This window comes from Carassius auratus, chromosome 47 (genome assembly GCF_003368295.1).
Source record: "Carassius auratus strain Wakin chromosome 47, ASM336829v1, whole genome shotgun sequence".
NCBI classification, from domain to species: domain Eukaryota; kingdom Metazoa; phylum Chordata; class Actinopteri; order Cypriniformes; family Cyprinidae; genus Carassius; species Carassius auratus.
The window spans coordinates 14,764,276-14,788,314 of NC_039289.1; the positions used below are offsets into that span (position 1 = coordinate 14,764,276).

The window sequence follows — 24,039 nt, forward strand, 5'->3', positions numbered from 1 at the left end:
TTTGTGCGAAACTGAATGAAATCTGCTCAGTACAGTTGTGTTTAATATATTATTCAGCACCTAACATATCATCTCGCGCAGTAGAATCATCTTCTGGAACAATATGCGTCTTTAGCGAAATTAGTCATACAATAAAGTCTTAAAGACATGCTATATTTTTTTTCCTTAGTATTTTATTGCGTTGGTGACTAATACTGGCTTTTCCTTGTTCAATCATTATGAAATGACAGCCCTCTACTGGCCAGATGTCAAACACACACCACACAACACCATACTTTCGCTTTCTCAGTAATGAAACACTTTAGTTGCTCGGCTCTCTTTCACTTTGTTCTTGTATGTTTTAATTTCATGTGCAGACACCTAACGTTACCCGAGTCCCTATGTTCCTCAAAATACAGTAATACCACGGTAACCCTCGCTGTAACTCTGGTAATGCACCACTGAACGGTTCTGACTACTTACATCTCGACTCCCTAAAAACAACTTTACTGAGGTAAGTTATGTTAATGATAAAAATAAAAAAAAAAAGTTTAATGTTATTTTGTTTTAATTTAAGTAACGCCTAGCCTACTTAAGTTCCTCACAAAACATCAGCTCAAACTCTGAACTATAAAAGATAAATATATATGATATATGCTTTTCATTTAATATGTCAGTGGTGAAATCTTATTGTCAGAACTCTGTCAGTTTCCGCTTTTTCTGCTCCTTCAACGCTTGACTGGAACGCGCTATAATAATAATAATAATCATCATTTGTACAGTAACACTTCTGAACATTTATAAGATAAGTGCAACCACAGATCTTCTCGGTTCCGTTCTGTGCAGGCAGGTTTATGTGTGTACTCACTATCTTTTGTTGCACTGACTGTGATTCCAGGCACATCTGCAGACATCCCCTTCTCTGATCAAGGATGTCATTTTTTGGTACATACATATCTTCGGACACCAAATCCAGCACCACATCTGCAGTGCCCCTTGTTTCTTCAGTCCCAGCTTCAGGCACCAAATTCACCACAGCTGCTGTACCCACGTTTGCTATCCTAGCCACATCCTCAGACACCAAATCTGATCGCGATAAGAATAAAAAACGGACAGAACCCAAGTTCTCTCTTGGAGGTATGGTATAGAATTATTTAAACAACCACTACTTTAAATAAACACTGCCCACTACATAACTATTGGTTTTTATACTTTAGCAGACTTTCCATTCTTGCTGGAAAATGACTGGAGAAGAATGAAGTGGGGTGCAGAGTAAGTAGAGCCCGCACTATGAAACAGAGTATTTCTGACATCCAGGTGCCAGTGGCCTTGACTTCAGCTGTGTGTTCAGCGTGAGAGAGACACTGATGGAGAGCGTCAGGTCGTTTCATCCGGCCGGTGAGACTGTTAGCACGGCCAGGGTTCTGCTGATCGGTCCGGTCGGAGCTGGCAAGTCCAGCTTCATCAGCTCTGTCCAGTCCGTCTTCTCTGGTCGGGTCATCAACAGGGCCATGGTGGGCTCCTCAAACTCCACCAGCTTCACCAAGAAGGTAAACGTGACTAGAACTTGCAAAAGCTTTGTGGTCAAGCTGAATCTGAGGCTGACGATCAGCATTTTTGGAAGGTCATTTCGCCTTCGTGTTTTGAGAGGTTCAAGCTATATTTTGCGGTCTATTTATGGGAAGAAGTAGTTTGTTTTGTTCTGTTTCTCAGCTTCGCTCTTACAACATCCGAGGAGCGGGAGAGAAAGCAGACGAGCCCACAGCTCTGGTGTTGTGTGACCTGATGGGTGTAGGTGAAGGAGAAGGCACTGGACTCACTCTTCACGATGCACTGTCTGTCATTAAAGGACACGCTCCAGAGGGACACCAGGTACACTTCAGCTGGATAACAGGGCATCCATGCATTTAAATACACAGTAAAAACAGTCTCAAAACTTCAGGATTTACAGGATAGCATTAAAAACAATGGTTACGTTTGAATTATTCTGATTGAGTTTGGGGATTTAAAGTGACAGGCGACAAAAGTTGTCTTCCATTGGTGTGGATGACAATATATAGCTGTAAATATTGTAAATATTATCTTCGGGGTGAATTTATAGTTCATGAATGTATATGTTATTAAACTTTATAATATTAATATTCCAACCTTCTTTACATATTTAAATCTGCTCTGTACACAGATGGCACAAATAAAAGATATCTTTATGACTATGACATTTAAATTATAAGAAACATAAACTAAATTAGACCTCAAAATATGTTGATTGCTTTGGCAAGGACTCTCTTGTTAAAATATAAAGGCAGCTGGGAGAAAAATATAAAATGTAATAATATTACAAAAAAAAAAAAATAATAATAATAAATGTTCTACATTTAAATAATTGTCTTTTATATTATCAGTTGTTAAAATAGTATCTGGAAAATATTTAGGTTTTGTTAAGTTAAAAGCTTATCTGAGATAAACACTTATTTTTTTTATTAATATTTAGAAAATAAATTAAGAGAAAACAAAACTGCAGTGAATCTCGATTTCTGAGCAAGAAAGCAAAGGCTTTTAAATTCCGTCAGTGTGAACAGAAAACACACTCAACCCAATCTGAAAACACATGAAGTAACATTAAATGTAACATAGCACATATCAGTGACCATAACTAATAATAATACTAATAAATAAATACCAAGTAACTATTTAATTCCTGTTTCGACAGAATAAACATAAGTGTTACAAATTCTAGAGAGTAGAAATTGCATTTATTTTCTTGGGTAAATTAATGCTGTAATACTACATTTACAAAAATTTCACTAAGTTTTGAAATGTGATTTGATTTTTCGTATAATATAGTTATCAGTTAACATTTTTACCCTACCGTAGAACATGACATTCTTTTTATATTAAAATTACAAGTATTTTAGACTGATCTCGTCTCATAACTCTGTTGACAGACTGTGTAGTTAACCGTACCGTTATTACTGTAAAACCTCGTCTTTACACAGTTCAGTCCTGAGCAGCCGATTGGAGCAGAGACTGCGGGCTTCGTAAGGAAACCGAGCACAAATGAGAAAGTGCACTGTGTGGTGTTCGTGATAGACGGCTCGAGGGTCGGCTCATACGCCAAAAGCTTTGGCGCAACCTTCCAGCAGTTAAGAGAGCACATCAGCAACTTAGGTGAGCTGTGTTTGAGGAATGACTCATGCGTGCAACATTAGCTTCCAGAGAAAGCCTTCTCACAGTGGAAACGGGCTCATAATAAACACAGTGCTGTTGGCTGTTTTTGGCGTGAACGGTCTTCAGTGCTTCTTAAGTCATGGTTCATATCTTCTGAATTGCAGGGGTGCACCAGGTGGCCGTACTGACCCATGTGGACCAGGTGTGCAGCGCCAGCAGAAGTGACATCACCAGGGTTTACAGGAGCCAGGCTGTTCAGCAGGCGGTATGTGATGTGTGATGATTGGTCCTGTTCTCGTGATTCACGGCTCCTGATTCACGGTGTCTCTCCTGACCCGTCTAGATGGTGAAGGCCGGAGAGCTGCTGGGAATGGCCACGTCCTACATCGTCCCGGTGAAGAACTACTGCTCCGCGCTGGATCTGGACGAAAACACTGACATTCTCCTGCTCAAAGCCGTTGATCATATCTTACAATATGTGAATCTGTACTTTCAGGACAGCAGCGATTAAAGCATGACAGTACAAACTCACATTTGAAAAATGCCTAAAAAAGAGTTCACCCCAGTTCTGTTCCAGTGACATGTTGAGGCCAAAGCTTGTATTTATTTGCTAAAATATTGGTGGTGATTTGAATTTTTATAAAACAGCTTTTACTTTTTATAACAGTATTTGTGATGTTAAACTCTCTCCATTAATTATCACTGAAGTTTGACTAAAGTTTTGCTATTAATACATTTCGCTATTTCTTTGCTCAAACCCACAGGAATAACGTTGTAATAATGTAATACGTTAACATCAATGCAACGCTTTATTCCGCATCTGTTCTCGTTCATCAGCCATAAAAAAAAAATACAATAAAATTGCTCTGAAAGAACGGTATTGTTTTTCTCTGTCGTTGTCCTTATAGCTGTAGTGTGAAATGTCCTATTAACCTAGAATTAAGACGATTATTAAAACGTTATAGCCTAATGATCGTCCAAAGTTGCTCAAAACACCAAAAGGTTTCTGCGTTGGCCGGGAATCGAACCCGGGTCAACTGCTTGGAAGGCAGCTATGCTCACCACTATACCACCAACGCGTGCTTACCATAGTACGTACTAGCGTAATATGAAACACGTAAAAGAAACACGCAATTGTTGAATTAGAAATATGTTTTTGCATGCAGATGTTTGGGGTGTTCGTCCAATGTTTTACAAGAGGTTTGTTTGTCAGGTTGAACAGTGAAAACTATCAACTATCACACACAACTCCGCTGCAGTAGGTGTATCTGGACTAACGTTAGCTGTTTGATCCCGTCATGAATTCACCTACAACCTTCCCTTTTTATTAAATTATTCGTCGTGAACTGATTATTTCACCGTGTGTCACTTCCAGTTCTGTTCATTTTACAGGAGTTTGAAGAGAAGATAAAAGCTTGGTGTTAAGAAGCTGGTGAGGACGTGACATGTGATTTTGCACAGGTCAGATTTATTTTTACACACTAAACACAGTTCCAGCTGACCTCATCTCACATCTGGTTATTCCATGTGTCTGCCAGGAGACTATGGCCATGTACACACTGTAAGGTTTCTGGAGTGACAAATGCATTAAATATGGGAGTGTATCCCGCCTACATTATCACTAGAAATAGCTCTGGAAACTGACATGATTGTTACCTTGCTAACCATAGCATTTGGCATCATGCGTCTTTGATCTCACTATTTTGAACCAAAGTAATATTACGGTGACCAAAACCTATTTATGTTCGTTGATTTTAGCTATCAACAGCGCCATCATGTTTTCATGTTTGGAAGTGAAAGTTCCCCATGTCTTCTTATTAAAAGCAACACTCATTAAGCACCTTTGGGCTTTGTTTTTCAGTCACTGTGTTTTGCTATTTGGCTTATTTCCAAGATAACACATTTGTATTTTTTTAAGGTATGGCAACACTGAGTCAGAATGTACCTTTTGATTTCTTGCACCGCACATACAGAAACTAAGATTTTACATATGACTGCATTTAAATACATCATTAACAACTAGTTCGGTTCTGTACTTACTGCGTAGAATGCAGTTGTCACTCTTGTAAATTACTGAACTGTGAGTGAACAAGCACAAGAGACTCATGATTTGGTTGTAAATCCATAGCTTTCTGCTCTTCAGAAACACATGGACCAGAATTTGACATGCACAGAGGAGAGCGACCCATGGTGGCGCACATTTAGCTCTGCCTGCAAAGCCATGTGAGGGAAAGTAGTTTGTTGTAAACTTTTGTGAGCCATTAGTCTTATTTGAACATATGAAGATGTGATTCTATCCATCTCATGACAGGAACATGACTGTGAAAAAGGAAATCTTCCCTGCTGCCACAGACAAAGTCAATTTAACTTCTAGCTGGAGAAACAAAAAGCTGAAGCATCATCATCATCATCATCAAAAAAAAAAACTACAATAAACGTGAACTACTCAAAAGTTAATTTATTAATCAAAGTGATATTCCTCCAGCCTTCAGTGTCACATGATCTTCAGAAATCATTATAATATACTGATTTGCTGCTCAAAAAACATTTCTGATTCATAAATGTTGAATGTGTAGATGTTTAAAATCATACTGACCCTAAACTAGTGTATTTCATTAAATTTGTTTCTTATACCCCTCCATAGATGACTTCCTGTTAAAGGTCCCGCTTTTTTGTAGCTTTGATTGTGTTTACAATGTGCAATATAACGTGTTCATGTTTCGCGTGTAAAAAAACACAGTATTTTTCACACAATTCACCTATCTGTATACCGCTGTTTTCACTGTCACAAAAATTTGTTTTTTTGCACAGCCCTAACATCTAGTTCACAAAGCTAAACAGCGTTGCCCTTTGTGTAATAAGTTACAGAAACTGTTAAACGCACCAACTTAAATAATAAAATACACTTACCAGTTGTGGTCCATAAACAACGCCTTCTCCAGACAAAGAGGAAACTGCTCCATCTTTCAAGAATAATCTTTGTGCGAATCCGGCATTAAACTGATTGAGATTGAGGAAGCTGTCCTCAGCAAAATGAGCTGCACATAGTTTTACATGTGCATTATAATTTTCGGGAACCGAGTTAAAAATAAATTGTAACCATTAGTCTCCAAGTACAGCGTCCCTGGGAAGCCCAAACAAAGGTGATTGGACTCAGAGATGAAAATAACAGCGTTTCGACGACATGGCGACAAACACAAACAGCTCTTCCTTCTTCTCCGTCGGAGCGCAACAAGGCCACGCCCCCTGTTTGTGAATTCATGTGGGCGGTGGTTAGTCAAAAAAACTGTTTTAGTGACGTCATTCCTGCAGGAACTAGAGGGCTGTAGTCCAAACGGGTCGTTTTTTGTAGGCGAATTCTGTTAAATCAAATATCTCGCTTGGCAGTGAACTTTGAGCTTTAGCATTTTACAGATATTATTTATACTCTAACAACAATTACTTTTTTTCTTTTACGTCTTTGATTTGACCTATTGAAATTCCAGCTAACATTATATAGGGCTTATTCGCAAACACCGGAAGTAGCTAACAGCGGCCATAACATGACATAACATCTGTCCTGCCCCTAGCCACTTGCTGATTGTAGTTGAGGGGAGTAGTAGCCTAATGGCTCCATCTCGTCGATATAAAGAGAAGATAAGCTTGATTGGTGTGGACCCATATCAAATAGACCCAATAGCCTTAAGTAAAGATCCGTCCTTATTGCCAGCTGTAACTTATCCGCATATTTACAACTATCTCGTGCATACAGTATTCGAATACACTTCACAGGAACTGAAAGCCTTCAAGTCACTTGAGTCATACTACTTCCTCTCTAGCAAGAGTCGTTCGGCAGCCTTCTTACGTTCCACCAACGACATTCTTACGTTCCACCAACGACATTGTCAAACATCGTCAAACATCGTCAAACATCGTCGTGATCGCAGAGGATTATAAATGTTTTTTTTTATTTGATGATGATCATTGCTGTAGCTAACGTTAGCATACCAGCACGAGGTTGCATCAGCTCTGTGTAATTTATATCTAAAAGTCGACACTAGAGGCTTAGTAACTACTACTTACAGTAGTTTGTAACTACATCAGCTACTAAAATTAGTTACACCACGATTACTTTGGGCATAACTTCAAGTCACAAATAAGGCAATCAATGAATGGTCAAAGATAGAGGTCGGTTCATCATCATTAGCGATCTGGCAATCATGTGCTCCTTGGCTGCCATGAGAGTTTTGCAGGGAGATTGGTAACGTTAGCATTATCGTCCACTTTAGCAAGGCTACTGTAGCCTTCATACGGTATGAGTCATATCAAGCATTTTATAAACCCACTGTCAAAACAATATTTAGCCTAAGCATACCTTTTTGTGCATTTACTGAACATTTGTGTAATGGCAACGACATGTTGATGACTGAGCGGTGATTGCAGTCAGGTACAAAGCACTGCACCATGTTGCTGACGTTATCGTTAACCACTTTCACACGCACACAATATAAAATACACGATGATAAATATAAAAATCAATACACAATACATATATAACACTATTTATTTACACGATTAATAATGAAAGAACTGCTATTACTGCACATTCACTATAAAAAATCAAATTCACTGGAGGAAAAAGTTTGCGCGAGCAGCCGTCATCATATTTGAAGTCGCTCAAAAGGCTCGTTCGCGGTTGTGGCTTCAGTCGAATTCAGTTAGGCGCGGTGGTTTATGGGATGAGTAGTTCCTGCGCTCGAAATTAAAATATGTACACTGTCTTGTACCTTTGACTTTTTTGGGATTTTCTATTATTTTTTTCACTCAAAATGATATGTTGTATGCTTATGAGTTCAGCCGTAGCTGGTTATCCTCACACATGCTCTAAAACTCTTTAGATACAGATTTTTTTAAATCTTAGCTGTGGGCGGGACTGTGATGCTGTATTTTAGTAAACAATTCAACAAAAAAAATCAACATTCCCTTGACAGAATTGAGAAATGTTAATCCAAAAGAAAAACCACTCGCCCCTCGCTTAATCCGTCTCCAACTGCTTTGTTTCTACATCAAAAAGTCTCAGATTTATTGATTGTAGCTCATTACCCATTTTCTCCTAGGATTATGTGAACTTACTCAGGCATCAGTCAATTCCTGAACTCTGAGAAATCCTTTTTCATTTTCTTCACGGAACCATGGCAGCGGGTACGATAATGACAGTCTCGTTTCTTGAGCATCTTCTTTCTTATTGTCCAGTTTCTTTGGATTCTCCATATTTATTGGAATATCCAAAGTGCAATAAGCTATTGTTTTAAATAATGTTCTTTCTTCAAAACATAGCAGTTTGTGATATCCGGTTCGCAAGCGAATCATTCGATGTAACCGGATCTTTTCCAACCAGTTCACCAAATCAAACTAAATTGTTTGAAACAGTTCGCGTCTCCAATACGCATTAATCCACAAATGACTTAAGCTGTTAACTATTTTAATGTGGCTGACACTCCCTCTGAGTTCAAACAAACCAATATCCAATACACCAATATATTCATTGACTCAAACAGTACACTGACTGAACTGCTGTGAAGAGAGAACTGAAGATGAACACCAAGTCGAGCCAGATAATGACTCGTTCTTGAGTCAAGAACCGTTTCTGTCGGACGCGTCCGATTCGAGAACCGAGGAGCTGATGATACTGTGCATGTGTGATTCAGCGTGAAGCAGACCGACACAAAGAGCGTCTGAACCGAACTGATTATTTTGGTGATTGATTCTGAACTGATTCTATGCTAATGTTATGAGGCCAGGTAAACCGAAGGCTTCCAGTCATCGCCAATGATGCCATTATGTCGAGCGCAAAAGAACCGGTGAACCGCTTTCTTCAACCGGTTTATTGAATTGAACTGTCAGAAAAAGAACTACTGGTGATCCGAAAACCGATGCAACCGATTCTTGACTCGTGAATGAGTCATTATCTGGCTCGGCTTGGTGTTCATCTCTCTCTTCACAGCAGTTCAGTCAGTGTAAAATATTCATACTTTTTCCACATCCTTTCACACTCTCCTTTTGGCCAAAAACATATTTTTTTCTTGAGTTTTTGGCTGATTTTGAACTAAATTATTTTAGCTGTGGAATGGCACATATTCTGAGTAGGATAACATTAGACACTACTGAGTGTAGACCTGGTAGCATTCCACATTCTAAATGTTATGGTGGGCATTGGCTCAGGTGTTGAAGTCAGGTTCACAATGGAGGATCTCTCATGCTCTCTAGGACACTCCAGACAGGGATGACGAGTCCTGTCTTTAGTGAGCAGAATGATGGCTGCTGGAGATGGAAAATGGCCCAAGGAGTCAGAGAAGGTGTTGTTGTCATCATCATCAATGACTCCCATGGTAAGAGAGGATCCACACAATCATAGGGTATAATCTGCAAACTCAGCACATGGACAGTGATCCTCCCCCAACAGCAACATCTGGTCAAGGCTGTCGTTCCAACCCGCTCCAGATGAGATGTCTGAATCTCTGATGATCTCAGCAAAACTCAAATCTCTTGTTTAAGATTTAGGTTGGTTCATCTGTCATGTAAATGCTGTTACTGAAAAGATGCATGATAAATCACAAAGAATATTCACAAGACTACACAGAAAATGTAACAATGGTTACTACTTAACTGACAAATGTGGTTTTATTAACAAAGTTCGGGAGGAGCACGATCAGATAATCATCCCATTTGGCACAGGTGCATCTCGTTTAGCTAATCATCTTAACTAGCAAACAAGCATATATATATCCAGTCTTCATACCTCCTGTCCCACAACAGTTTTTCGGCATGGACGGTTTGTCAATATTTGGTTCGCTCTGTCTGTCATCTTATCACAGGCCCAATCTTCCTTCCGACGAAGATATCTATCCGCTGAACACCAACCACCCGAGCTCGCCTCACTCGACAACACGATTGTCCCTCCAGGACCGGGACTCTCTTATAATGCTGGATCGCAGCTGTGCTCCAGTTCTCTCCGCAGCAAGCCTCTCTCGCTTTTTCAGCCGTGGCGCAGTTCGATGCTGCCTCCACTAGCGGCGAAGACCGTGCGTTGTAGTGATATGTCGTTCGTGAAAGAATCTTTTTTTTTTTTTTATATAAATCTTTTAGGCGAATTAATCGTTCTCAGTTTACACTCATTTATGAAGAATTTTCCAGAGTTGTCATCCACAATGAGCGAGTTTCATATGTCTATATTGTTATACATGTCGAGTTGATTAAATGGATACATGTCGTTCGTAAACGCAATGAACATTTTACATATCTTATTTTAATAAAATTAATGAGAGTAAACCGGGTCAGTTAGCCATTTAGCATGTCAATCTTGCAAAATGTAAAGCCCAGTTATAGGTACTGTGCACATATGATTGTTTACATATTTAGCATACAAAACATAATTCCACATTTAATCCCCGATTTATGAACGCGAATATATAGACCAATATATGAACATATGAGTCTGACCACTCAATTAAAATGCTAATCATTCAAGGAAAAAACGCTACTGCCACGTGTTTGGCTGCAGAACAGCAAGTGTGAGTACATTTTGTATTGTCTTTTTAGGACTGTAATATGAAAATCATGCAAAGTAAATATCTTTAGAAACGGCTTGAATTTGAATATCACATTACTGCAATTAACGTTTCTGCTATAGACATGTCTGTTGGTACAATGGTTTAAAAAAATGAAACATGCTACATCGTTTCAAAAGCCTCTCTTTCCACAGTCCATATTACAAGAGTTAAACAGCATCCCAAATTTATCTGCTCTGGAGGCCGTTTAAAAGGGCCTGAAGGCCAAAACAAGAGGAAAAGATGCTTTTCCAACAGGATTGTATTAATTCACGCAAGGTTTGAACAATTTTCAAATCAGCCAACAACTACAGCAGCCGAAGCAAGCACGAAGCTACTTTTACTTGCAACACGGGCCTGCACATCCCAGTATTTCCATCCTGTTACTTCTAACCAGCTCACGTAGCAGCCATTAGCATAAGGTTGCCTTATTTTATAAAAAATAAATAAAATAAATAAAAAAACACACACACCGGACCCTCTTCAGCCAACCCTTCTAACGCCAGTCCATCCCTTCACTAAAACTCCTTATCTACCATAGCTAACTCTCCTAACATGCCCTATCTATAAAATGTGTTTTTGCTTAATTATATTGATGTGCGCATGCACAGTAAATCTGACGGGTAGGATAAAATGTCAGGACACCAGACTTTTATTTTGATGGGTTGACGTACCTTTTCAGTTCTGTGTTTGTGATGTGATGCTAGTTTTACTTAAATCAAATGATCAAATGCTCATGAACTGACTGTCAGAGCAGTTCTGGAGATGTTGTTCATGTGTTCAAGTCCTTATTTAGTGAGACAGTAGACGCAGAAATTACAGCGAGCGTCGCGCGCGCTTCAGTGTGTGTGATAAAGGAAGTCGCGCTTCTGCTCCATTCATTAACAGAGACACACAGAACATGCAGGATTTACATTTAAATAGACTGTTCTGGCTTAATATTTAGAGATATTAGTCCACATCGTGAATTTGATGTAAGTGCAATTACCTATTTTGATTAATTCAATAAAAAAAATTAAAAAAATGAATGATTGGCAAGTTCTGTGCCATTCCGCGTTCAACTGTAAATTCTGTTTTTATGACTTGATTCCGCGATTCCCTGCACATTTTCTGCATCGCGGTAATTGTAGGGCCCTAGTCTCTATCTTGCCAGCTCTATCTTGCAATGGACACATGCCACGACGTTCTCTTTACGCCCTCAAATCAAAACACTGCTGACTCCTTGCAGTACGCGATTTCGGATGCAGCGATTGTCTCCTTCCGCCAACAAAAAATGCGTTGTCACATTTAAAAAATAATAATAATAATCATTGCGAAAGAACATGATGTGATATTTAGAATAAATTTAAAAAGGCTTCGAGGCAGAGGAATTTGCCTACATCATTTTTTTGTAATCGAGTTACTCGAGGAATTAGAATTGTTTCAGCCCTAAACGTAAGCAGCTCAAAAGGGGCCTCTCACATAATCCGATAGAGGCCCTCGGTTGTTGTTCATCAGACATTAAAAAAAAAATGCTCAAGGGCAGACAGGGTTCTCCCTCCCGGTGGAATAGAGCTGCTGGCTCCCTTCGGTCGCAGTGAGAGCCCTCCATCAGTTGCATCAAGCCATGCCTCGCATCGCAAGGGGGACTCGCCTTTCCGGTGCAGCAGAGCAAGTCTTCGGATGCAGCAAGGGTCCCTCCAACAGTCGTATTCCAGTTAGCGTCAATCAGGGCTCTCCCCTCAGGAGCAGCACTCCCGCTGCAGGGTTGCGAACACCCTACGGAGGCTGGGAGAACCCTCCGAGGTGAAAAAACGTGCCAATGGGGGACTCCCCCTTCTGGTGCAGCAGAGCCTTTGGATGCGGCGGGAGTCCCTCCAACAGTCGTGTTTCTTTGCCTTCTCAGCATCGGACTAGGGCTCCTCTTCCGGTTCAGCAGACCCACAGCTCCCTTCGGTCGCAGTGTGAACCCCCCATTTGAGTTATGTTGCATGCTCAACGGTGGATAGGGATCTCCCTCCAGATGGGGTACAGCCGCTGGCTCCCTTTGGTTGCATTAGGAGCCCTTCATCCGATGCACCAAACCGCGGATCGAATCTCATTGCCTATTCAGCATCTGACGTGGCTCTCCCTTCAGGTGCAGCAGAGCCGCAGCTCCCTTCGGATGCGGCGGGAGTCCCTCCAACAGTTGCTTTTCTTTGCCTTCTCAGCATCGGACTAGGGCTCCTCTTCCGGTGCAGCAGACCCACAGCTCCCTTCGGTCGCAGTGTGAACCACCCGTCCAAGTTATGTTGCATACTAGATGGCGGCCAGGGATCTCCCTCCCGATGGGGTACAGCCGCTGGCTCCCTTCAGTCGCAGCCCTCCATCAGATGCAACAAACCGTGCCTCGTACTCAGCCGCAAGAAGGACTCTCCCTTCCATTGCAGCAGAGCCGCAGCTCCCTTCGGAGGCAGCAAGAGTCCCTCATTTTTTGATATACGGCATCGTGCTCCTCTCATAAGCGGCACTGAGGGCTCGCCGGTAAGACATTGCGAGCCGCAGCTCTCGTCGAACACTGCACGGGCTCTCCCGGTCACTCTGCATTTTTCTTCCCAATACGCATATTTTGGGGGGCAACTAAATTTTGCTCTATGGCTGCTGTCCTATGCCCTTTAAGCTTCTTTTGGGGAGTTATTTGGGTTCAGGCTATGCTCCGGGCATGGACCCCTCCCCCAGGACAGCACGCCAAAATATGCCTACTATTCGCCTTCAGATTAGATGTAAGGGTGAACTCGTGAAATGTGGTTTTATTAACAAAGTTTGGGAGGAGCCTGATCAGATAATCATCCAATTTGGCACAGGTGCATCTCGTTTAGCTAATCATCTTAACTAGCACACAAATGTATATATATATATATATATCCTGTCTTCCTACCTCCTGTCCCACAAAAGTTTTTCAGCATCCCTCCTCCACCCCAACTCCTCACTTCTAATCTATTTATCCCAAATTAGGGATGGGGGAGTTATTTGGGTTCGGGCTATGCTCCGGGCCCGTATCCCTACCCCAGGACGGCACGCCAAAATATGCCTACTATTTGCCTTCAGATTAGATGCAAGGGTGAACTCGTGAAAGAACTGAAAAACAAAAAGCAAAAAGGGGAACTAAAAGAGACAACAGGTGACAACAATAATTAACTAAGGAAAAAATAAGAGTGAGTAATTAAGCTTAAAAGGAAACTTAAGAAAGATGTAAATATGAACAGAAATACAAGAACATTTTACTAAATAAAACAACTTTTTTATTGATTTATTTATGTATTCTGTTTACATGTGTTACCCATGAATTGGAAAATTACAATTTTGTGTAAAAGCTTGGTTTCCTGAAGGTGTTACTGACACAACTTATTGGTTCAATAGATACTCTTCTAATAATGAATGAATAAAGAATGGAGATTTATTACACACATTAATTCTGACATGTTGTTTCAGTGACAGAGGTTCAGCTGCAGTATTAATGTCATTAAGAGAAAAGAAGAGACTGTGTAATCTATAGCGATTCATCAACACAGTTTCACTGATCCTTTATAAACAGTAAACCCAGGATAGAGTGGCTGAGTGAATGTGGTCTGGACTGTGTGGATGAGGCTCATAGTGTCAGAGACGCTGTAGAAGGACAGAGTTCCTGCTCTGTGATCCACATACACTCCTATTCTCCTGCTGATGGACTTTACATGGAGTTTAGTTTCTATGTTATTGTGTCTGAGTGAGTAACTGGAGGGAGAGCAGTACAAACTCCAGGACTGATCATTACGTCCAAACACACACTCAACGACTCCCTTCCTGTTGATGCTCTTATATGAGACTGATATATACACACGTCCACTCCATTCAGTCTCCCAGTAACAGCGTCCAGACACACTCTCTCTACACAACACCTGCTCCCAATCATCAAATCTGTCTGGATGATCAGGATACAGCTGCTCTGTGTCTGTGTGTGTTATCACTCTGTTGCTCTCAGACAGACGTAGGCGTTTATTCACAGTGTTTGGATCCAGAGTGAACTGATGGGAATCTGATGGAGATCAAACACATCAGAATCAGGAATTACGAATGTGTTCGATCATTTCATGCAGCTGAACTCATGTTCAGTGTAGCACCAGATTACCAGGAATCCCAGGCGATCATAATTTACTGCATCAGTTAAAACTCTTGTCATGTTTTCTTTAATCTTCACAGGCAGAACAAGAAGACAACCAAGTGAGTCTTACTGATTGTTTTCTTTCTGACTTACATTGTAGGAAGTCGTCCCTGATCCTTGGAACACTGTTGTTTTCTGTGGAAATCAAGACATGAACAGAGTTTAATCTCATGGCAAGAGAAAATTAACCCTGCACTCATTCCCAATACATCTCTAATGTGATGTTCTACATAAATATACCATTTATGAAAGCACAATAAAAATTCTCCAACAGAGAAAGGATATTTTGAAAAAATGGCTCTGCTGTTTATGGAGCCCAAATCATTACTGTATACCTGAACTGATTAAAGATGTGATTTGATATAAGAGAATATTACTGAGGTTTCATTCTGTCCATCATACAAATCCCATTGCTTCAGAAGACTTGGGTTAAATTACTGAAGTTATATGGATTACTTTTATGCATGGGCAGTTGTAATATATACACGGAACCCTGCCCATAACATGCAAAAGAATAAAAATAAAAATTACGAAAGAATAAAATAAAGCATATTTCATTATATTTGGAAAGTTGTAAGGGTTTAATTACAGCAGATTACTTTAGCATCGCTGTCATCATCAGAGCGCTTTTCCCAGTACATTCAGCATCTGGATCATATTCACAATCTCAACCATATGCTCAAAACTATAATTGTTCAGTGCCTCCAGAAACAATATTTTGATTGCTGGCAGATTATTTCACAACATCCCCCATCAAATGACAGTGACGATTATATCATAATCATCGCGTATCAGTCATCGTAGCCTTGAGGAATAAAGGTGAAGTGCACTTATGGAGTCATTAGATATTTAATTGTTGAACAGGTAAAATATACTTAATCTATTTCTTACCTTGTGTCGCTAGCGACTCTATACGCTTTTTACTTATATTAAATTGGAAAACAGATATTATATTTTATAGGTATTTAAGGGTTAAAAGCAGAGCCCCTGTTATTTCTTTTGATTTATTTACTCTATACAAACAGCACAATTTTCTAGGTGCCTAGAACTCACGATAATCTTTTTTTAATTTTTATTGGTCATTATTAAAATATTTTTTTAGCTTATTATTTTAGTGGTATTTTTGCAATTGCAACTTGACAATGTCAGCCTCACAACTTTGAAAGTGAAAGTGAAGTGACATTCAGCCAAGTATGGTGACCCATACTCAGAATTTGTGCTCTGCATTTAACCCATCCGAAATGCACACACACAGAGCAGTGAACACACACACACACTGTGAGCACACACCCGGAGCAGTGGGCAGCCATTTATGCTGCGGCGCCCGGGGAGCAGTTGGGGGTTCGATGCCTTGCTCGAGGGCACCTAAGTCGTGGTATTGAAGGTGGAGAGAGAACTGTTCATGCACTCCCCCCACCCACAATTCCATCCGGCCTGAGACTAGAACTCACAACCCTTCGATTGGGAGTCTAACCCTCTAACCAAACCCTCTAACCATTAGGCCACGACTTCCCCAATTGACTTTGTTTTTATTATAATATCAGTTATGTTATGTTGCATTTCTTATTGTGCCTGTAAAGAATTGCTGATTGTTGTTGTTTCTGTGAGAAATCACTTTCAAAGTCTTGAGGTCTTGATGTCAGAAGAGAGAATATATTATCAGAGATAATGAAGCCGAGACACTTCGCAGAGAATCTAAAGAATCTGTGACTACACATTCTTTTATACAGTTTTTCCGCAAGGCATGTTCTATACATTTCATACATAAATAGTAGCAGACAGGAAGCCTCAATTTATGTTTTGTGAAAGGAAGAGGCCTCATCGTATATTTTGTCTAATGTCAAAAGTGGATGTGCAACTTCACCGTATGTGTTCCTGTTCCATTCTCATGCAGGCTTCACAGGCAAATACATGATTATAATAGTAAAATACCTTGATACATAAATGGCAGTATTACAAACAGATTTTCCAAGTACTTTTTACCAAATATACCCGTGATGACGTGCGAAAGAAAATTTGCATTCTTAAAGGCCACATCTGTGAGAACTGACTTAAATTTTGGGTTGATATTTACCTCTCATCAGTTTTGATTCGTGTCCAACAAGCACAGGATCCTCAATGTTGCTCTCAGTCTGAACTGTGCGAGAGAGAAACAGATCAGAAGGATACAGTGACATTAAACCACATGAACACATCTGCAAGAGGAGAACTTCAGCTTATACACAGCAGTTATTCATTTATTTTTGTAAACCATTAATTATATTAAAATAGTTTTAAAGGGCCTTTTTCATATTTCAAATATATGAAAATATCAACTTTTTAGTTTAGTTAAATTATTATTATTATTATTATTATTATTATTAATGACCCATTAAAGTTCAGTTTCACTTTAAACTATTACCTTGATTTAGTTTGTTCTCTAACTCTTTAGCCAGATTGTTATGGTTCATCTTCCTCAGGATGTCCACCGTGATCTTCACAGCTTCTTCTGGTCCAGAGCTCTTAATCAGTAGATCCACTGTGTCAAGCGCGTCTGCCTTCTCCAGAGCAGCAGCTGGAAGGCTCTTTTGAATCTTTAAGTGCCATTTAAACCTCTTCAACTGTTCTGTTTCTAGATCATCCAGAACAGCCAGAAGCTGCTCTGAAACATACGCCATCATCTCTCACTGATTCACTCCTGCAGAATAAGCAGTCAGTAACAGTAAGCTGATTTGTGTAAAACAACTGTATGTACTTTCATTTTTGTGTATTAATGAGCAAAAAAACTATAGTGATACATTCTTAGAGAACTGTGTATTTGCTAACTTACCATAAAAAAAACCTTTCTTGTTCTGTACTTGCTCTGGAAAAAAAAAAAAACTAAACAAAAAAACTTGTCCTTGGGAAAGCTTTACTTTAAACGAAACTAGAACATTCTTGAAAACCGAAACTGGTTTTTCAAGTGGGTTGAGAGTTTTGTATTGTGACGTGTAAGCCAAATTAGACGTGAGAGGCAGTATGTGTTTTTTTCTCATTGGTCAATAGCACCTTTCAATAAATAGTATGCAAATAACATGGGTGTTCAGCAATATGCCAGCTGCTGAAGAGATGTGTAGCTTAACACGGTTAATAAATTCACATTTAATTGTAAATTATACTTGTATCCAGGTGACCTTTGTACTCCTAAACAACAACCCAAACATGATATGGTGTCAGTGTAAACAGACTTTAAATGCCTGTGATGAACTGGGAAGCAGGCAACCTGCCTAAAGCACGGTGCAAGTTTAAACAGCACACAGAGATAATGTTCAGCACCCGTGAAGAAAAAAAAAAAAAAAGATTGAAAATGTAGGTTTGAAGAGCCATTTTTAATGCATGTTCACTGACTGCAGGCAAATCAAAGATCAAATTATGTTGAGCCCAAAGCAAATGTGTTATTTGCACATTATAAAACATGAACATTTTGAGCTTGTTAGGAAGGACTGTAATTATCCAAACAGATATGAGATGAACTCTAAGTACAAGAAATTCAATATGATATCGATATTTTTTGTTACAATTTAAACAATATTGACATCAATACTCATTATTTCTTAAATGCATATGTGGGTAAGTAAAAACATGCCATTTAAAGACAAATCACATTTACATGACACAAACTGGCCATTAATAAATTTATCACAAAAGCGAATATGAGCAATTTTTCTTTTTTTTATTCTGTGTACCAATAGGTTTAAAATCTAATTTGACTGAAATAGTGTGATTAAATAATAATACATAACACATGCTCATTTACAGTAAGTACTGTAGTTTACGTTGTACCTGATTTTACTACAGATAGAACCTAAAAGTCAAGTCAGTCACCTTTATTTATATAGCGCTTTAAGTAAAATACATTGCTTCAAAGCAACTGAACAACATTCATTAGGAAAACAGTGTGTCAATAATGCAAAATGATAGTTAAAGGCAGTTCATCATTGAATTCAGTGATGTCCAGAAACTAGTAGTTCAATTCCAGGCTGCAGCAAAGTCAGATTGTGCAGAAGAATCATCTGTTTCCTGTGGTCTTGTCCTGGTGCTCCTCTGAGACAAGGTCTTTACAGGGGATCTGTATCTGGGGCTCTAATTGTCCTCATCTCCGCTGTCTTTCAGGGATGTAGAGGTCCTTTCTAGGTGCTGATCCACCATCTGATCTGGATACAGACTGGATCTTGTGGCTACGGTGACCTCGGAATAAGAGAGAAACAGACTAATATTAGCGTAGATGCCATTCTTCTAATGATTTAGCAAGTACATCGGGTGTTATGGGAAGTGTTCTCGTTCTGGTTTACCTAATTAATGCAGCCTACAAATTAACTAACCCTTTAACGGATTTGGATATTAAAAGCATATTAGTATGTTATGTGTAAGCCAGGTTAAAGAGATGGTTCTTTAATCTAGATTTAAACTGCAAGAGTTTGTCTGCCTGCCGAACAATGTTAGGTAGGTTATTCCAGAGTTTAGGAGCCAAATAGGAAAAGGATCTGCCACCCGCAGTTGATTTTGATATTCTAGGTATTATCAAATTGCCTGAGTTTTGAGAACGTAGCGGACGGAGAGGATTATAATGTAAAAGGAGCTCATTCAAATACTGAGGTGCTAAACCATTCAGGGCTTTATAAGTAATAAGCAATATTTTAAAATCTGTACGATGTTTGATAGGGAGCCAGTGCAGTGTTGACAGGGCCAGGCTAATATGGTCATACTTCCTGGTTATAGTAAGAACTCTTGCTGCAGCATTTTTGACTAGCTATAATAAAGCATTACAATAATCAAAACTTGAGGTCATAAATGCATGGATTAACATTTCTGCATTTGACATTGAGAGCATAGGCCGTAATTTAGATATATTTTTGAGATGGAAAATGCAGTTTTACAAATGCTACAAATGTGGCTTTCTAAGGAAAGATTGTGATCAAACAGCACACCTAGGTTCCTAACTGATGATGAAGAATTGGCAGAGCAACCATCAAGTCTTAGACAGTGTTCTAGGTTATTACATGCAGAGTTTTTAGGTCCTATAATTAACACCTCTGTTTTTTCAGAATTTAGCAGTAAGAAATTACTTGTCATCCAGTTTTTTATATCGACTATGCATTCCATTCGTTTTTCAAATTGGTGTGTTTCACCGGGCCACGAAGAAATATAAAGCTGAGTATCATCAGCATAAAAGTGAAAGCTCTCACCATGTTTCCTGATGATATCTCCCAAGGGTAACATATAAAGCATGAAGAGTAGCGGCCCTAGTACTGAGCCTTGAGGTACTCCATACTGCACTTGTGATCGATATGATACATCTTCATTTCACTGCTACGAACTGATGGCGGTCATATATGTACGAATTAAACCATGCTAATACACTTCCATTAATGCCAAAAAGGTGTTCAAGTCTATGCAAAAGAATGTTGGGGCCAATTGTGTCAAATGCAGAACTAAGATCCAATAAAACTAATAGAGAGATACACCCACGATCAGATGATAAGAGAAGATCATTTGTAACTCTAAGGAGAGCAGTCTCAGTACTATGATACGGTCTAAATCTTGACTGGAAATCCTCACATATACCATTTTTCTCTAAGAAAGAATATAATTGTGAGGATACCACCTTTTCTAGTATCTTGGACAGAAAAGGGAGATTCGAAATTGGTCTATAATTAACTAGTTATTTGGGGTCAAGTTTTGGTTGTTTTGAGAGGCTTAATAACAGCCAGTTTGAAGGTTTTGGGGACATATCCTAATGACAATGAGGAATTAATAATAGTCAAAAGAGGATCTATCACTTCTGGAAGCACCTCTTTTAGGAGCTTAGATGGTATAGGGTCTAACATACATGTTGTTGGTTTAGATGATTTAACAAGTTTATACAATTCTTCCCCTCCTTTAGTAGAGAATGTGTGGAACCGTTCCTCAGGGTCTGATGCGATACTGTAGCTGACGGCTGAGTGGTTGCAATTTAATCTCTAATAGTATCGATTTTAGAAGTAAAGTAGTTGGAAATGTTGGGAAATGTCAACACTTGTTGAGGCTTTATTTTCGTTAATTTAGCCACTGTATTAAATAAATACCTGGGGTTGTGTTTGTTTACTTCTAAAAGAGAAGAGAAGTAATCGGATCTAGCAGTTTATAATGCTTTTCTGTAGGATAGGTTACTTTCCCACCAAGCAATACGAAATACCTCTAGTTTTGTTTTCCTCCAGCTGTGCTCCATTTTTCGGGCTGCTCTCTTTAGGTTGCGAGTATGCTCATTATACCATGGTGTCAAACTGTTTTTCTTAACCTTCCTTAAGCGTAAAGGAGCAACTGAATTTAAAGTGCTAGAAAAGAGAGAGTCCATATTTTCTGTTAGATCATCAAGTTGTTCTGAGGTGTTGGATATGCTAATATGCTAATGCTAATTTGTATAAATCAGGAAGACAACTTAAAAAGCAGTATTTTGTGGTAGAAGTGATGGTTCTTCCATACTTGTAACAAGAAGTAGAATTAAAAATTTTGGCTTTATGAAGTTTGCACAGAACTAAATAATGATCTGAGATCTCTTCACTTGGCTGCATAATTTCAACACCATCAACATCAATTCCATGAATTCTGAAACCTGAAACGTGTTGTCTAACCCAGATAGAGTTCAGAATGTCTATAAATGCTGATCCCAATGCATCTTTTTCATTATCAACATAGATATTAAATTCACCAACTATTAAAACTTTATCAACTCGGATGTAAAATCACCAAACTCTTTAATAAAGTCTGTATGGTGCCCTGGTGGCCTGTATACAGTAGCCAGTACAAACATAACAGGGGATTTATCATTAACATTTGTTTCTCTGGATAATGTTATATGAAGCACCATTACTTCAAACGAGTTATACTTGAAGCCTGCCCTCTGAGAAATCCTGAAAACGTTGTTATAAATTGAAGCAACACCTCCCCCTTTTCCTTTTAGACGCGGCTCATGTTTATAACAGTAATCTTGGGGGGACTCATTTTAAATAATGTAATCATCAGGTTTTAGCCAGGTTTCTGTCAAACAGAGCACATCTATATTATGATCAGTGATCATATTATTTACAAAAAGTGTTTTCGTAGAAGGAATCTGATATTCAATAAGCCAAGCTTTATCATTTGTTTACCCATATTGCATTTGTTTTTTATTTGTTGAACCTCAATTAAATTGTTAATCTTAACTTGGTTTGGACGTTTTTTGTATTTTCTAGTTCGGGGAACAGACACAGTCTCTATAGTGTGATATCTAGGTGAAAGAGTCTGAGCTGAGTATGTGCTGAGAATTAACTGACTTCTGTGACTGGAGGCAGCTAGCAGACGGTCGGTTTAGCCAGTCTGTCTGCTTCCTGACCTGGGCCCCAGTTAGTCAAGTATAAACACTAAGACTATTTGCCATATTTCTAGACAGAAGAGTGGCGCCACCCCAGGAGGGATGAAGACCATCTCTTTTAAACAGGTCAGGTCTGCCCCAAAAGCTTGTCCAATTGTCTATGAAACCTATATTATTCTGTGGGCACCACTTAGACATCCAGCCATTGAGTGATGACAATCTGCTATGCATCTCATCACCACGGTAAGCAGGGAGGGGACCAGAACATATTACAGTGTCTGACATCGTGCTTGCAAGTTCACACACCTCTTTAATGTTATTTTTAGTGATCTCCGACTTGCGTAGTCGAACATCATTAGCACTGGCATGCATAATAATCTTACTGTATTTACGTTTAGCATTAGCCAGCACTTTTAAATTTGCCAAGATGTCAGGCGCTCTGGCTCCCGGTAAACATTTGATTATGGTGGCTGGTGTCTCTATATTCACGTTCCGTACAATAGAATCACCAATAACTAGAGCACTTTAATCAGGTTTCTCAGTGGGTGCATCACTGAGTGGGGAGAACCTGTTTAATGTTTTGATCGGAACAGAAGAGCGGTGTTTTGACCCGCGACTACGATGCCTCACTGTCACCCAACGTCGCCCTTCTGCAGGGGCTCTGTTTCCGGAACCGAACAATGTACAGGAATCCCTGAGCTAGACGCATCCAAAGCCGTATCTAGAGCCCTAACATTCTTACTGTCCTCAATTAAAGTTTGGATGTATGTCTCTAATTCTGAAATCTTCTCTGTCAGCCTAACTATTTCCCTGCATTTATCACATGTGAATCCCTCATCAGCGACAGAGATAGATAAACTGTACATGTGGCAAGAGGTGCAAATAACAATAGCAGGAGAAGCCATTACTCACCGTGCTTGATGAAATATTTTAACTGCGGTTGTTTGATGAACTTGTGAAAAACTGGAGCGAGAGAGAGGAGAGGAGAAAAGAAAACAGCGATGGGTTCAAATGAAAACACTAATGACATTTATTGAATAAAAAAAATTGTTTGAATAGAAATAGATTTTTTTTTTTTTTTATTCACTGTTTTTTTTTTAAGCATTAACTGTGGCAAAATATCGTGTATCACAGATCACATCAGTTCATCTGTAATCCATCTGCTTGTTTTTCGCTCTTTTTTTGTGATTACCAATTTTTATTCAAACAGACAAAACAGGTAGAGGAGAGTAACAGACACATCAATATTTTTACAATCTAAAAGAAGAAGAGTAAAAAAAAAACTTTTCATTGTCATTCCTTTATATAGTCCAAAATATAGGAAGAAAAGCATTGCCATGCATGAATGGTAATAGGTTTAGCCTCGTCTATTTGTGCTGTTGTACATTCACAAGTTACTTTTTTAAGGAGGCTATGAATCCAGGCTATGAAGGCTATGAAGTGCATAGTAAACCAATTTTGTATTATAATTAGGGCCGGGACTTTAACGCGTTAATTGAGATTAATTAATTACACAAAAAATAACGCGTTAACTAATATTAATTAATTACAGAAAAAAAATTCCCGCATTTTTAATAACTTATTTTTTGCACCGGGGAACGTTTCTCACTGGATGAGTTCGTATATCACCGCAGCACATGATCGAACCTCAAGTATCACCTCAACGCAAAACATATAGCAGCTAGCGTGGACTTTACACTTTATGTTGAACTATGTATTATTTTGTTGGTGCAACAGTTTATGTTGAACTCTTTATTATTTCGGCCAAGGTTATTGAGAGTTGGACTTAGTATGTTATG

The 24,039-nt window shown here is 39.1% G+C and overlaps 2 protein-coding genes and 1 non-coding gene across 3 annotated transcripts; 1 reads left to right on the top strand and 2 right to left on the bottom strand.

Moving 5' to 3' along the window:
* Positions 1–401: 401 nt before the first annotated feature.
* LOC113064581 (interferon-induced protein 44-like) lies at positions 402–4,015 on the top strand (the record flags this gene model as incomplete). Its single annotated transcript, XM_026235432.1, has 8 exons — positions 402–493; positions 956–1,116; positions 1,197–1,251; positions 1,331–1,529; positions 1,693–1,851; positions 2,976–3,147; positions 3,312–3,412; positions 3,491–4,015. Coding segments are annotated over 8 exons (1,107 nt in total), but the record flags the coding sequence as incomplete, so codon positions are not given.
* Positions 4,016–4,154: 139 nt separating this feature from the next.
* trnag-ucc (transfer RNA glycine (anticodon UCC)) lies at positions 4,155–4,226 on the bottom strand. Its single transcript has one exon. It is a non-coding gene; the product is annotated as a tRNA-Gly (tRNA).
* A 9,778-nt stretch (positions 4,227–14,004) lies between these two features.
* LOC113065201 (tripartite motif-containing protein 16-like) lies at positions 14,005–17,805 on the bottom strand. The gene is made up of 5 exons (XM_026236455.1): positions 17,702–17,805; positions 17,294–17,569; positions 16,967–17,029; positions 14,986–15,027; positions 14,005–14,766 (listed from the first exon to the last, which is right to left on the bottom strand). Exons 2-5 carry the CDS (start codon positions 17,550–17,552, stop codon positions 14,255–14,257), a joined length of 876 nt encoding a protein of 291 aa, XP_026092240.1. The 5' UTR covers positions 17,553–17,569; positions 17,702–17,805; the 3' UTR covers positions 14,005–14,254.
* Positions 17,806–24,039: the final 6,234 nt, after the last annotated feature.

What these genes read in the sequence shown, in the direction of transcription:
- LOC113065201 (XM_026236455.1), bottom strand. Translation starts at nt 17,552, where the DNA reads ATGATGGCGTATGTTTCAGAGCAGCTTCTGGCTGTTCTGGATGATCTA. An exon ending in AGAGAACAAACTAAATCAAG is followed by an intron (nt 17,030 to 17,293) that starts GTAATAGTTTAA and finishes TCTCTCGCACAG; the next exon opens with TTCAGACTGAGAGCAACATT. An exon ending in CAGGGACGACTTCCTACAAT is followed by an intron (nt 14,767 to 14,985) that starts GTAAGTCAGAAA and finishes GATCTCCATCAG; the next exon opens with ATTCCCATCAGTTCACTCTG.